Consider the following 16,569-nt stretch of genomic DNA (forward strand, 5'->3'; position numbering starts at 1 on the left):
ACGGCACGGAGGCAGGAACGTTGTTTAGCTTGCAGCGTGTTTATTAATACATAAGGATGGAGTATGTGATCGATCCAAATATATATCGTCTGACTGGATGAGGCGATTATATGAAGAGTGTTACCGGGTGGTGTTGAAGGTGCGTGTTGAGATCGATGCGGAAATCCAAAAGGGGAAAGGCAGGCTCGGAGGTCCGGGGACAGGCAGGTGGTCAGGGGCTGGAGCGAGGCGTCGTTGTCCGGGGGCAGGCGTGAGGTCGAGATCCTGTAAGGCAGCAGGAAGTCCAGATGGGATCCGGGAAGACGAGACACGCAGCTCGAAACCAGGTAATGACGAGGGGCTGCTGGATGACGACACAGGACAAGACACGATGAGCACAAAGGAGGGAAAACACAAAGAGTGAGGAAGCACATAGACAAGGGAGATAGAGATGTGTAAGGCTTACTGTACTGGTACTAGTAGCTACGTTCTGGCACTGGAACGCAGGACACGCTGGATTATGAAGGCAGGGTCTCATCAGCGTCAGGTGTGTTGATTGTTGAGTGAGTGCAGTCGCGCCTCAGCGCAGGAGAGGAATGCCCGTGGGCACAGCAGAGTGAGAGGCAGAAGGTGTTTGACCCGTAACAAAAAAAATAAAAAAGTAAAAAATACTTTTGATACATGTGATCGGTATTGTTATTGGTATTGACTGAGCTCACTCATGGATGATCGGTACTGTCGTCATATTCGTTTATTCTGGAGCCAGAAGATGTTTAAAGAGGACACGATGTATAAACTTTAGAGATAAACGCTTTAGAATGTAATATCGGAAATTATCGGTATCGTTTTTTAAATTATCGGTATCGTTTTTTTGTTTTTTTTTTGTTTTTTTTTTAATTAAATCAACATAAAAAACACAAGATACACTTACAATTAGTGCACCAACCCAAAAAACCTCCCTCCCCCATTTACACTCATTCACACTCATTCACACAAAAGGGTTGTTTCTTTCTGTTATTAATATTCTGGTTCCTACATTATATATCAATATATATCAATACAGTCTGCAAGGGATACAGTCCGTAAGCACACATGATTGTGCGTGCTGCTGGTCCACTAATAGTACTAACCTTTAACAGTTAATTTTACTTATTTTCATTAATTACTAGTTTCTATGTAACTGTTTTTATATTGTTTTACTTTCTTTTTTATTCAAGAAAATGTTTTTAATTTATTTATCTTATTTTATTTAATGATTTTTTTAAAAAAAAGGACCTTATCTTCACCATACTGAGATTCAAGTATACCGGTAGTCTGTTTTTGTCAAACCTTTTCTTTAATTTATTAATTACTTCTGTTAATGGTTGTATTAGCTTCTGTGTGTTTTCTCCTGGACAAAAACACAGTTTCAGCATCTGCGAATAACACTAACTTTTTAAATCTTTTGTAACTTTACAAATGTCATTTATATAGAGATTGAACAATTTTGGTTGCAGTATTGATCCTGGTTGTCCAAATTAGGCATAATAATGTGTAAATTCCACGACTGTATATATCGGTATCGGTTGATATCGTTATCGGTAATTAAGAGTTGGACAATATCGGAATATCGGATATCGGCAAAAAAGCCATTATCGGATCCCTAATAAACTTAAAAACCGAAGTATTTATTCCCTATTGGATACAATTCTAATACAATTTGTCTGAGCGCGATCTGTCCCTAGTAGCATTCAATACAGCGACTTACACGGGGCTTTCCAGAGGCGCCCTCCCCCATGGCCTCTTACAATATATATCACATTGTATGAATATGCAATGAGGTGTCTGCTTCCAGGTGTCTGCCTTCTCCTTCCTGGAATTTGATTTCATATCTGGTGTTGTCCTTCAGACCTCGGCGAATACGCCACATCAACAGTACCAAGAATGAATGAATGAAGACTGAATGTGCCTGTGCTTGAACTTGGACGCACTTTTAACTGGAACTTAGAAGATATGATTAGTTGCATGACCCATTCTAAGCATATATGTACTAAACATTTCTTAATCACGTCATCCTTCATTATCTATATTATCCATCCATTTTCTACCGCTTGTCCCTTTCGGGGTCGCGGGGGGTGCTGGAACCTATCTCAGCTGCACACGGGCGGAAGGCAGGGTACACCCTGGACAAGTCGCCACCTCATCGCAGGGCCACCACAGATAGACAGACAACATTCACACTCACATTCACACACTAGGGACAATTTAGTGTTATCTATATTATATCCCAATATAATATATCCCAACAGTACCAAAATGTTTTGCAAAAGTTAAAATGGCCAATGTTACTCAAACTGCAATTAAGGCTATTGTAAAATGTTTGAAAATGAGTCACAAAGGCCATGACGGGCTAATGAACTTCCCGTGGCCCCCAATTGACAAACTCCAAGTGCTCACACTCAATATTTCATTGTGTTAACTCTCTGTGTACTCCATACATGCACACCTCCAGGGGTCGTGTCCTTAACGTTTATATGTCAGCTGCTAATTAATTGGTGACACACTCGTCATGGCTTTACACGTGTCTGCTTTTAAAGCGACGTGCACAAGCATGCCCGATGGAATCGATGCCTTGCGCTGTCAGCCAATCGGGGATTGAGTTGAGACACATGTGGCTGAGGTCATCCAGACTTGCACAGCGGGGAGCGCCACAAGCCCAGAGCCTGCTTTAATCAAACATTCAGACGGCGTAGAAAGAGAAGAGCAGTACATGCAGCCTTGTCCTCCGTGTTGTGTCACATTCCTCCAATCAGCCCCAAAGAAGCAGTGATTGTCTCTCAGGTGGCAATCTGCTCGCACCACCAAAGGCGTTTGATTGCCGGATTAGAAATTGCAGTCATTAAGCGCCCGCCTGTGAAAAAAAAGGTTAATTATGGCTGTGAATAAAAATTATCGCCGCATTCAACCAGAAGCCGCTCCCTATTTAGCTTCGGAATTCATCACTTCAAGGGGCTTTGTAATCCTCAAGCAAGTTTCCTGTGTTAACATTTGTCACGGCCCTTATCTGGAGACATCAAACATTCCTTTTTTAAAAATGTTTTTACCAAAGATGTGAGCTGATAATGGCCTCCTGTGGTTCTGCTTCTCATTAATGTCCATTTCCCTGTAGGATTCCTCGGTGCTGCGCGGAATTTCCTGTCTGGGTTTTTGGCAAAAGGCACGCAAAGGTTAGCTTTTGCTGCTCTCTGAAGGTAATCTCGGGGATTAAATTGGAGTGAAATTAAAAGGCATGGAGTCCAGATGTGTTTTATATAAAACAAACAAGATCTGACTGAGCTTATGAATGGTGTCACATGATGATGTCACTTGGAGATGAGTGGAACGCCGATAAGCATTTTTAGCTGTGAAATCATTAATCTGTGATGGTTTACATTATGTTGGGATCCTCTGATTACATCTTGTAAAGCATTTTGTTTGGTGTGTCAAACATGACCATGAGCGGCAAATTTTAAAGGAGTAATCATCAGGGATCTGTGGTTCTTGCACACACAAATAGCTCCCTTTGAAGATCAGTTAGATTTGTATTTCATGTCATTTTAAACACGTGTTATAGTTTGGATTGTCCACTTCATTAGGTACACCTGCACCGTCGAATGACATTCTGTAGATCAGTGGTTCTCAAACGTTTTCCACCAAGTACCACCTCAGACAAAACGTAGCTCTCCATGTACCACCAAATGACCAACATTAAAATACAGTCGTGTGGTAGCCCTAAGTATTCATTACAAACAAAGCAGAGGTTTTATTTATCAAGCATACTTAATATTTTGGCCACTGTAACATTACACAAAGTTTGAACAGAAACGCTGTGGTTGAATATAGGAAAAAGTGATTATTTGGCGTACCACTAGATGGAGCCCGTGCAGAACTAGTGTAATGCATATTCAAGTTTGAGAATCACTACTGTAGATAAATAAGACTATGTTTACACTGCAGGCCAAAGTGGATTTTTGCGAAATCAGATTTTTTTCTAGCGGTCTGTTTAGATTATTGACTTGACTTGATTTTATTAATTCATGCTTGCAGTGGAGCCAGGGCCCCACTGAAAAAACAGCTGAACTTTACAATGAATATCAAACAAACAAAAAATGAAAAGAACAGACAGTATTTTATATAAAAAAACATTTTCAGGGCAACAGCAGCATGGAAAATATGATCTTTATCAGACTCTAGTATAACGCGCACAGGCTCCAATGTGTCCACAACGTCACTTGCATGCGCAGTTCGATAAAGTAAAAACAAAGGAAGTCAACCGGATTTTGTAAATGAACAAGAAAGTCGCTACCACTACTACAAAAATAGAAGCCACCACACACTAAAAATGTGTGTTTTTTTGCGTGAAAATAAATTAAAGTAATATAATGTATGTATATAATCTATATCATCGTAGATCTACGTTAGCTTTATTTTTCAACTCACGTATGTAACATCCATCCATCAATTTTCTACTGCTTGTCCCTCTCGGGGTAGCGAGGAAGCTGGATATATATATATATATATATATATATATATATATATATATATATATATATATATATATATATATATATATATATATATATATATATATATATATATATATATATATATATATATATATATATACATGCCTTTTGAAGGTCAAGGCAAGTGTTGCCTTAAAGAAGTGCTCATATTGGCACCAAGGCAAGTTAGAAGGGCACCAAGGCAAACATTGTTTTCTTTCGAGGCAGGGGCTCCAAAGCATATATATTAGGGCTGTCAAATGATTAAAATTTTTAATCAGATTAATCACAGCTTAAAAATTAATTAATCATGATTAATCACCATTCGAACTATGTCCAAAATATGCCATTAACTGTATATTTTTGTGGGAATTGAAAGATAAATGACAGAAGACATGTGCATTTAACATATGTATGCATGTTTATTTTAATAACATCCTGTTTTTTACAATGACATTTCCTCGTCAAAATAGGAAAACAAAATAGGATGGCGTCTCTTATTTAAATGAAACTGAAATAGTAAAACAAAATAGGATGGTGTCTCCTTCTGTAACACACTAGCCATCTTGGCCATTTCTCTTCAACAAAGGAAAAACAAAGAGATTTCTCTTTTTTATCAAACCAAAAGAACATGGCCTACACAATTACATGTGGCCCGCTTCTCTATTCATCCTTTAGCCAGTTACTGAGGCAAACCAATTTGTCCACATTTTCTGAGAGTAAAGCTGACCGCTTCTTTTGCACAATGTGACCGGCAAGTGAGAAGAGTCTTTCACAGGGAACTGAGGATGCAGGAGTGGCTAGATATTTCCGAGCCAACGGAGCCAGCTTGTCATGGGCTCCTGCATGAGATGACCACCACTGCAAGGGACAGTCCGTCATTTCAATGGTGGGCTCTGCTCTGTACCTGTGTAAGGCTCTGTCAGGCTGTACCTCTTCATCTGATTCTGAATCTGAGCCCAGCTGTAGAAGAAGGTTCATTTTCTTCTTGGGTGGCCCATCTTCAGTAGTGTGTGAAGGTCTTCCAGGTGATTCACGCAGAAGGCCTCCAAGTTTGGTCCACACCTCCTCTCTGTCTGCCTTGGGCACACTTTTCAAGTCCTTAAAACGTGGGTCCAGTGCGGTTGCAATCTTGAGCCATGCATTGTTGGTGTGTTCTTGGCGGGAGCCTAGGTCGTCTTTGAATTTGGTCTTAAATCTAATCATGTATGCAGGGTCCTCATCAGAAGTTTCCATTACACGGTGTAAGTGGCAGAGGGCAGGTAGTACCACTGAGCAGGAGACGTAGGCCTCCCCACCCAGGATCTGAGTCACATACCTGCAGTGGAAAACACACACACACACACACACACACAGAGAGAGACACAGAGACAGATACACACACACACACACACACACACACACACACACACACAGACACAGAGACAGATACACACACACACACACACACACACACACACACACACACACACAGAGACAGACAGACACACACACACACACACACACACACAGACAGACAGATACACACACACACACACACACACAGCCACAGACAGACACACACACACACACACAGACAGATACACACACACACACACACAGACAGACAGACACAGACAGACAGACACACACACACACACACACAGACAGACACACACAGACAGACACACACACACACAGAGACAGACACACACAGACACACACACACACACACACACACACACACACAGAGAGAGAGAGAGAGAGAGAGAGAAGGAGAAAGACTCAAGTAAATTACTTGAATGCAAGTTGTTACATTTAATAGTAGATTAACGTTTGGTTTAATAATTTAATTTCAGCCTACAATGAATTTCCACATTATATGATGGAAGGCTTACCGGCAGGGCTCTAGAAGGGTCTCCAGTCTCTGGAGTTTATCCCATTCTGCTGGCGTCAGCATGACGAGATTATGCTGCTGTTGATCCAGGGTTGCTTTTATTGCTGCTTGATTGGGGATGATGCGTTTGACCATTTCAAGTGTGGAATTCCACCGCGTTGGAACGTCTTGGATCAGTGGCTCCTGCTGCTGTCCGAGTTTCACCTGCTCTGCATTCAGCTCCGTTAAGTTTGCCGGGCTGTGTTTAAAATGTCCCACAATCTTGCGACACTTGGCTAATGCAGGAACAAATCCGCTGTCAGCGAGACTCACAGTGATGCTTCTCTGTATGACGTGCGCGATACAGGGCATATGCTCGTATGGTAGAATACGAGCCGCAGCAATCATATTGCGTGCACTGTCAGTCCCAATGGTTGTAACTTTTCTTTCAATTTCCCACTTGCATGCCACAGTTTGAAACTGTTCTGCACATGCCTCTGCAAAGTGGCGTTCTTCCGTTTTCATTATAGTTAGCGCAAAGGACTGCAATTCCCATGCTTTAGTTATTAAATGTGCAGTTACTCCCAAGTAATTTGTGTTACTCACTGACGTCCAGTGGTCTCCTGTCAGGGCGACATATTCCGCTTGAGCTAAAGCCGCCTCTTTTTTCCCCTTTTCTGTTTCATAGAGTGCGTGGATACTTTTCATTATTGTGCCTCTGCATGGTGGCTTGTAGGATGTATCGAGGGACGCCACTTTCAAAACATCAGCGAAGCCCTTATCTTCAACAATGCAAATCGGTCTACAGTCCTTTGCGACCCATTTGGCAATTGTGTTAGTTAATTTATCCGAGTTGGACTTGCTTACTGGTCTGCGTTCACTCAGGGTTGTCTGACGCAAGCCAGGTGTAGCACTGGAAGCCCCCACAAATGCATGTTTAGCGTTGAGATGGTATTTAAGGCTTGAACAGGTTCGGTGAAACTGAAACTCTCTGTTGCAGTGCGTACAAATGACTGTCTGTTTATTTATTGTTCCATCTTTGTTCTTCTTAAACTTAAATCCCTCCAGAGGGCCAACCTGTTCGTCTTGCTCCATGTTGCTGCTCCGTTCAGTGTCGGGAGGAATTATGGGAAGTATGGGTGGAGGGATTCTGCGCATGCGTTAATTACGTTAAAAAATTTAACGTAATTAATTCCAAAAATTAATTAACGCCGTTAACGCGATAATTTTGACAGCCCTAATATATATATATATATATATATATATATATATATATATATATATATATATATATATATATATATATATATATATATATATATATATATATATATATATATATGGTTCTGAAGTATGAAGTAAAGAGACGTAACTTCATCACCTCGCCTGGTTATTGACTCCAACCCAGAATATTACACTGCCCATACTTATGCTCCTTCAAAGGCTGTGCTACTGGCTGCAAAGCATTGCACTTTCAAACACAACAATGAATAGAGAGGAGTGCCATGTGTGTAAATGTGTAAATAAATGAACACTGAAATTCAAGTATTTATTTTATTTATATGTACCGGTATATGTATATAATAAAATACATATTTATATATAGCTAGAATTCACAGAAAGTCAAGTATTTATTTTATTTATATATATATATATATAAGAAATACTTGAATTTTTGTGAATTCTAGCTATAAATATACCCCTCCCCCTTAACCCCGCCCACCCCGACCCCGCACACCTCCCCTCAAATCTACCGAATTTGGAGGTCTCAAGGTTGGCAAGTATGACTTCAAGGCAGGTGGCCAAATACTTTTGGCAATATAGTGTATATCCTATTCATATCCACATAAGAAAAAGGCCTGGGTCGGATATGAAAAATTCGAATTTGCACTGTTCACACTGACATGAAAAAATCCGACACAGGTCACATATGAGCAAAAAAATCGGAACTGACCGCAGTGTGAGTGAGGCCTCGTTCTCTTATCGCTGCAAAAGTTTTAATACCATTAAAAAGCAAAACAGGTTTTGAGGCAGTCACTACTAGCACATCGACAACAAGCAGAGGACGACAAACACACACTGGTGGAGTATCCACGGCAATATTGTCAACACAAGTACCACAGATACAGTAAGTTAAAGGCCTACTGAAATGAATTTTTTTTATTTAAACGGGGATAGCAGATCTATTCTATGTGTCATACTTGATCATTTCGCGATATTGCCATATTTTTGCTGACAGGATTTAGTATAGAACAACGACGATAAAGATTGCAACTTTTGGTATCTGATAAAAAAAAAGGCTTGCCCCTACCGGAAGTAGCGTGACGTAGTCAGTTGAACATATACGCAAAGTTCCCTATTGTTTACAATGATGGCCGCATGAAGTGAGAGCGATTCGGACCGAGAAAGCGACAATTTCCCCATTAATTTGAGCGAGGATGAAAGATTTGTGGATGAGTAAAGTGCAAGTGAAGGACTAGTGGGGAGTTGAAGCTATTCAGATAGGGAAGATGCTGTGAGAGCCGGGGGTGACCTGATATTCAGCTGGGAATGACTACAACAGTAAATAAACACAAGACATATATATACTCTATTAGCCACAACACAACCAGGCTTATATTTAATATGCCACAAATTAATCCTGCATAAAAACACCTGCGTGTTTGTTACGCTAGCTCCTAGCTCCTCTGCTAGCTCCTAGCTCCATAGAACACGCCAATACAATTCAAACACCTGGTCAACACACACAATCACTCAGCCCAAAAGACCGTTCACCTAACCCAAGGTTCATAAAGCTTATATATTTGAAAAAAGTTACGTACATACGCAAAAAAAAGTTGCGCACATACGGTCAAGCGATCAAATGTTTAGAAGCCAAAGCTGCATACTCACAGTAGCACGTCTGCGTCTTTGTCATCCAAATCAAAGTAATCCTGGTAAGAGTCTGTGTTGTCCCGGTTCTCTACAGGCGTCTGTGTATCGAAGTCAAAAGTCCTCCTGGTTAGAGTCTCTGTTATCCGAGTTCTTCCATCTTGACTGCATCTTTCGGGAATGTAAACAAAGAAGCGCCGGCTGTGTACTGTTGTTGCTGACTACGTTCGAAAAATACGTCCATTTCGCACCGACAACTTTCTTCTTTGCTTGCTCAGCTTCCTTCTCCATAATGCAATGAACATGATTGCAACAGATTCACGAACACAGATGTCCAGAATACTGTGGAATTATGAAATGAAAACAGAGCTTTTTCGTATTGGCTTCAATGTGGAAGGCATACCCGTGTACGTCACGCGCATACGTCATCCTCAGAGGCGTTTCGAACCGGAAGTTTAGCGGCAAATTTAAAATGTCACTTTATAAGTTAACCCGGCCGTATTGGCATGTGTTATAATGTTAAGATTTCATCATTGATATATAAACTATCAGACTGCGTGGTCGGTAGTAGTGGGTTTCAGTAGGCCTTTAAGCAACACTTGTGTAGCACTGACAGCACTCGAAAAAGTAATCTAAAGTTAAACAAAAAAAAAAGTTAAAAAGTCTGAAAAGTGAAGTTGAAATATGCTTATAATTTTTTTTCCGCAAAGTTCTTATGAGATTAAGTTTTGTGATTTGATGAAGTCGGTGCACAAAAGTCTTCCATGTCATTAAAAGCTCTCCTCCCTGCACTTCCGTGCTCATTTCCTCCAATTTGTCAGCTGTCTCTGTGCATCGAGCCGCATGTCAATACTGACATGTCAATGTCTGCAGCAGCACTGACACTGTTGGTTCATGTCACGCACCTCCTCATGCAAAATACATACCTTTGCATATGACTGCATGTGTGATTTAGGGCTACAGCGTGCCCTTTTTGCAAGGGGTGTAACCTTGGAAGCGTAAGCACTTGTGCGAGTCACTGTTCTCATTTGAAACACCAGCTTCAAAAACGCGGCCTCGGGGGCCTCATTTGGACGACGCTTCCCAGTCAACATTTGACCTTTTCAAAGCCACAAATGCATTCTCCTCACTTATTCCTCTGCCACATATGCTCATTTTCCCAAAGGATATGAATTGCAGATGGCAGAGAGCGTTTGAGTTATCATTTACATTTTTTCCCCTCTCTGCTTGCCTGTGCTCTTTGCTTTAAAACTTTATTTTCTAACCTGCGGCTTGCAAAAATAGAAAGCCCCCCCCCCCCCCCCCGCACCCTGTGAGTCAGTCTTTTGTGAGACATGCAAAACACTCCTAAAAGTGTTGCGGTTGTTGTCGGGATGTTTGCTCGCATTATGCGCGTATATCTGGAAGCATCACAGCTAATGAGGCGGTCTTGGCAGACGTGACGACTGAAAAAGTCACACAGCATATTTTTTGTCACGCAGGCAAAGTGACCTCTTCAACCCTGGCTGACATTTCCAAAGAAATTAACTTTTTTTTCTTTACGCCCTATTAATACTTCTGCCTTAAAGAAATTTGCTGCGTACAATTCCAATCTGAGTAATACGCTGATAGATGTCGTCCCTGCATTTCTGCATTTGACGCCATGTTGCTGTTAGCTGCAGCGCTTGTATCACACTGGAAGAAAGCAATCATCGCACTGAGGGGGAAAAGTCATACTCACAACCCAATAATCAATCAATCAAAGTTTATTTATATAGCCCTTAATCAGGAGTGTCTCAAAGGGCTGCACAAGCCACAACGACATCCTCGGCTCAGATCCCACATAAGGGCAAGGAAAAACTCAAGGCAATGCGCACAATGAGAAACCTTGGAGGGGACCAGAGATGTGGGGACCGCCCGCTATGACAGTGTAAAACAGCATGCACTACATACTGTAATTGTCCTATATCAATTTGGCCTTTTATTAATATCTCGATATTTTTAGGCCGTGTCATGATACACAATATATATATCGATATAGCCTTGAATTAACACTTGATGCATATAATCACAGCAGTATGATGATTCTATGTGTCTACATTAAAACATTCTTGTTTATACTGCATTAAAATATGCTCATTTCAAACTTTCATGCAGAGAGGGAAATCACAACTAAGTCAACTTACCAAAACTGTATTTATTAAACAGTTATTAAGCAGTGGCACAAACATTCATGTAAATTACAAAACAGAAAGTGCAAGATTGTCAGAGACATTTTAAAACAAGCTATTAGTGCACTTTTGTGCATGATGTCACTAAGATGACATATCAAAACAACACTAAATTAAAGTGCACTTTTTGTACAGAACGCCACTACAATAGTTTAAGACAAATAAAGTGCACTTTTGTAGATGATGTCACACAAGATATTTCAATAACTGTGAAATAAAAATTAGCTGCATAATAGGAAATCAAATAGTGTATGTCCTTCGCTATGTGGTAGGTTACTGCGGATGTTATCTCCTTCTGTTGTTGACTATGTTTTTCATCCGGTGTGGATCTGGAAATTGTTGCTTCGGCATTTTGTGGGTGTGGCACTGAACATTCTCTAGCGGGTGACTTTTCAAATGATGCTACAAATTAGCAGTGCTACTACTTTTTGTAGCAACGCTTTTGCCGCATACTTGACATATTACAGTTGTCTGTTCGACATCTTCCCGCTTGAAGCCAAACCACCGCCAGACGATGGACACCCTGCTGTTTTTCTTGGGAATTAATTCTTCCTTCATTTTTTACCAGATTTGCACCTTCTTTCTCTCGTATTACCACTCGCACCTTCTCTCCGCTAGCATCACAACTAACATTACCCATGCCGCTACCTCTCTGTGCCGCAAGAGCGTATGACGTTGCACGTGCGACAGTATGTGACGTATGTAAGAAGGTGCGCTTGTTTTATGTCTCTGTGAGAAGGAGAGACAAGAAAGAGTTAGAAACGCCTGAAATGTAAGGCCCGCAGCTAAAAGCAACTGGGTGAGAACGTATACTCGAATATTACGTAGTCATTTTCTACGAGACAAACCCGCAATATATCGAGTATATTCGATATATCGCCCAGCCCTAGTCCTATATTAGTATACTTAAATACTTCCCTTACTTTGATTTATATAATTATTACTAATATTACCATTATTAGTAGAAGTAAACTAATCTCTCGCCACATCGCACTACACCCTATCGCAGATTTTTAAAACATGTTTTTTTTAAAGCATATGCTACACTTTTTTTGTCATAAATTAAGTCGTTTTAAGCATAGAAAAGGCTAAATAAACTAAAAATGACCAACCTTATGAATGCTACAGTAGTATTGGCCACTTGATGAGACCAAACCTGCCAGAAAGCGCTGTTTAGTATCGTGGTTGCTAATTAGCTCAGCATCAAGCAATATTACTATACTGGATTAAAAGCGTGTAAAGGTGACTAAAAGGGTGTTATTTTATGTCGAGAGGGCTCTCATAATATTGAAAAAATTAATTAGAAGAGCTTTTTTATGCTCCAGCTATGAAAATATTTGATTTATAATTAATGATTCCTTCTTCGCGGAAATGTGTTTATCATGGTTTTGTCCGGAACCAATTAACAGTGTTAGACGAGGGATGATCATTTTTGTGTCATTAACTAGCCTTTTTGTGACCACAACAGCAGCAAAGACATGCAGCAGCCGTCTTGTGTGTTTGTGATTGGCAGTGTCATTAGAAAGCTCAGGTGTGTGTTGCCGCCTCGATAATCAACGGTCGCGTGTGCGGGTGACATGCCTGTCAGCCTACAATAGCTCGACAGCCCCGTCCGTCGCATGCGCGCTGCGGTAGGGGTCAGAGGTGACCTTGGCACCCCATCTGGAGAAGTAGGGGGTAGTGGGCATACCCATAATTACTAGATCTAAACATATGGGAGCTAATACACTGGTGGCCATGGTAGTACAGCATATTCTCTGTGGGATGAGTGCGGGGTCAAGGGGTGATGTGTCACATGACACCTCCATTGGAACAGATGGGTGGACACACACACACACACACACGCACGCACTCACACACACATATAAAGTCTATGGTGGCCAATCAAGGTTGGGAGGGTCTTGATCTTGCGTGACCAGGGTCGCACACCAGGCAGGTTTTGTGGGCCAAGACCGCTGGCGGGGAAGTTTGTGGAGGCAAACAGCTGATTGGCACACCTCGGACTGATTAGATTTGAGAAATTTTGTGGAAGTCTTGTTATTCTTCTTTACCTCTAACGACGTAGGTCGAAGCAGGGGTCCGTGGGAATGCTGTACCTGGGGCCAAACTGAGCCTTTTGTAAAAAAAAAAAAAAAAAGTATGTCATTTAATTATGTAATTTTTAAAAAACAACCTCATACATTTTTAAGATAAAATTAATAGAGCCATAAACGTTCAATAAAAAAGTTGCTTCAATCCAATTTAAAATGTCTAAGATTGCCTACACCCACTATCAGTGTTGGGACTTTGTAACGCGTTACTGTAACGCCGTTAGTTTCGCCAGTAACTAGTAATCTAACGCGTTATTTTTTTAAATTCAGTAACTCAGTTACCGTTACTACATGATGCGCTACTGCGTTACTTTACGTTATTTTTTATGTAGTATCGGCTAGAAACAGAAGCGCTGCGGTGTCTTTCTTCTGAATCTTCCTCTGTCACACGCCGGAGAGAAAAAAAGAGGTGTGTGTCTGGGTGTGGCTGTGGGTGTGGGGGGGGGGTGCGTGTCTTCGGTTCGGCACACACGTGATCCGCGGTTTGATATATGAAACAAAACAAAAAGGTTGTTCGCATGCACGTTCAGTCCACACACAGCGTGGTCATGGCGAGCGGAGTAACGGAGGAGCTTGAACGCCCCGCGCCATTTAATCGGTGGTTTATAGGTGCAGACTCCGTTGTGCAAGACGAGGCTTTTAAACACGTACTGAACGTGCTTGAGCCACGTTACGACATCCCGTCGCGCAACCACTTCAGCGATAAGATTGTGCCAGATCTTTATGAGCAGGAGAAGAAAAAAGTTGTGGATGAACTATCCAGAGCATCATCTGTTGCGCTCACGACAGACTGGTGCACGTCCAGGTAAACTATGTGACGATAAGCGCTCACTTCATCACAGCAGACTGGCAGATGAGAAGACACGCCCCCTGTACGAGAGTCACCTTGCGCAGGTACTGACAGAAGCAGTGGAGGAATGGAGGATAAAAATGTCCAAGTCACGTGTAATGCCAAAAATCAAATAATTGCAGTGAATGAGGCAGGACTGGGACCACAGGTAGTGCAAGTAGTGAATTTGGCATCACATCTCAGTCAATAGGATGGATCGCCTCCTTGGGAGAGATCAGGAAGGAGGTTACCTACTTCCACCAAAGCACAACAGCTGCTCATGTGCTTAAGACAAAGCAAGAAATGCTAAAGCTGCCTACTCATAAAGCTCATACATGATGTCATAAGGAGGTGGAACTCCACTTATGATATGTTGGAGCAGCAGGCAGCTATATACTCTGCATTGACCCACAACACCCTGCAGACAAATGTCGAAGACATCATCAACCTGTCTGATGATGATGTGAGAGTGGCAGAGGAGGTCCTCCAGGTGTTTCAACCCCTCAAAAGTGTTACATCTCTACTGAGCACTGAAACTTCACCATCTGTGTCAATGATCCTGCCACTGAAAACAAGGATTCTACCATCCATGACTCCAAGTGTGGAAGACAGCAGCATCACTCCAGATGTCAGGCTTTATTTCACTATCTATGTTTCAAGGAAGATGATGTGCCTTCTTATGTTGCACTTTAACTTGTTTTTTATTAATGGTCATTGGTCCAAGTTTAAAGAAAGGAGAAATGCCTTTTTATGTTTCACTGTTTTTCATTAATTATGTTAAAATGAAAATAAAAATGCATGTCAAGTTGATCAACAGATTGTATTATTCTCCAGTGCAATAACAGTACTGAAATGAAGGCTAAAAGGGCATTAATGGGAGCTTTAAAAAAAAAAGAAGAAGAAAAAAAGAAGTAACTAAATAGTTACTTTTCACAGTAACGCATTACTTTTTGGTGTAAGTAACTGAGTTAGTAACTGAGTTACTTTTCACTTCACTTCAAAGACATGCACCTGGGGATAGGTTGATTGGCAACACTAAATTGACCCTAGTGTGTGAATGTGAGTGTGAATGTTGTCTGTCTATCTGTGTTGGCCCTGCGATGAGGTGGCGACTTGTCCAGGGTGTACCCCGCCTTCCGCCCGATTGTAGCTGAGATAGGCTCCAGCGCCCCCCGCGACCCCAAAGGGAATAAGCGGTAGAAAATGGATGGATGGATGCACATAACTGTGGTGCGTTCAAAGGCCCTTGATTAAAGTTATAAACAGAGGCGTCTCTAGTTTTTATAGACTGGGGGAGACTTAACGCCCAAGAGATGCACTAATATTAAGGATATATTTTTAATAATGATGATGTAATATGATGATCCACCAGTGACGTGCGGTCACCGGGGCCTCACCTGCCATCATGGAAAGAAAAAAAATGTAAAAAGAAAAAAAAAAATTTTAATTGTTATATGTATCCAGTGATTATACTATAAAGTTATTTTCCATTTAACTTCACCAGTTTTAGATTTTTATTCAAAATCGCTGAATTTTCACATTTGCCGTTCAAATACTGAGAAGAGACTTGCTGTGATCAGCAGCCAGTTGAGGCACGTCACTCAGTTGTGCCTCAACATGGATTGCGCAATGACTTGGCTAACTGCTGGCCTGCTGTGCAGTGAGACCGTATTGCTATATGAATTATGTTATACATTTCCATAGTTTAGTTAGCTGAGGTATATAATGTACAGTGTATTTTGTCAACAACTGTATGTGTGTAAGTATTTCTTGTGCTGAGCAATCATAAAACTGCTGCAAAGACGCACTGTGTGAGGCTCGTAGTAATCCCGCCTCCTGGTGCCGGTTAATGCACCCCGCCGCAGAATGCACCCCCTGACGGGAGCGCCACACCAACCAAAGCCCACACCCAAACCCTCCACGTGCAAGACCGAATCCACCTAAAAAAAGTCACTTAACAAGAAGCCAAAAAGGGCAAAAACAACAATGCTCGCGCCGGAGGAGCTGTGAACGACTGCAGGGACACAACATTAGGTACACCTGCAGACTGCAGCACGGGTTTCATATTTCATTCATTCACAACTCCTCCAACACGAACACCACTGTTCCCGCACTTATAAGTAAAGGTATGACCATAATAAAGTTTTTTTTATTAAATATGCTTTTTTGTGCGCTACAGTTTGTATGTGTAAAGTTAAAGTTAAGTTAAAGT

At 41.3% G+C, this 16,569-nt stretch overlaps 1 protein-coding gene and 1 long non-coding RNA gene across 2 annotated transcripts in view; one reads left to right on the top strand and one right to left on the bottom strand.

Moving 5' to 3' along the window:
- Positions 1-16,569, top strand: part of LOC133662769 (uncharacterized) — a 147,724-nt gene that overhangs the window by 55,513 nt on the left and 75,642 nt on the right. The window lies entirely within an intron of this gene.
- LOC133662768 (E3 SUMO-protein ligase ZBED1-like) lies at positions 4,997-6,794 on the bottom strand. Its single transcript, XM_062066904.1, has 2 exons — positions 6,380-6,794; positions 4,997-5,820 (listed from the first exon to the last, which is right to left on the bottom strand). Exons 1-2 carry the CDS (start codon positions 6,763-6,765, stop codon positions 5,166-5,168), a joined length of 1,041 nt encoding a protein of 346 aa, XP_061922888.1. The 5' UTR covers positions 6,766-6,794; the 3' UTR covers positions 4,997-5,165.

This window comes from Entelurus aequoreus, linkage group LG12, assembly GCF_033978785.1.
Source record: "Entelurus aequoreus isolate RoL-2023_Sb linkage group LG12, RoL_Eaeq_v1.1, whole genome shotgun sequence".
NCBI lineage: Eukaryota > Metazoa > Chordata > Actinopteri > Syngnathiformes > Syngnathidae > Entelurus > Entelurus aequoreus.

Coding starts and splice junctions, on each gene's coding strand:
- LOC133662768 (XM_062066904.1), bottom strand. CDS start 6,765: ATGATTGCTGCGGCTCGTATTCTACCATACGAGCATATGCCCTGTATC. Junction 5,821..6,379: donor ACCCTTCTAGAGCCCTGCCG/GTAAGCCTTCCA, acceptor TTTCCACTGCAG/GTATGTGACTCAGATCCTGG.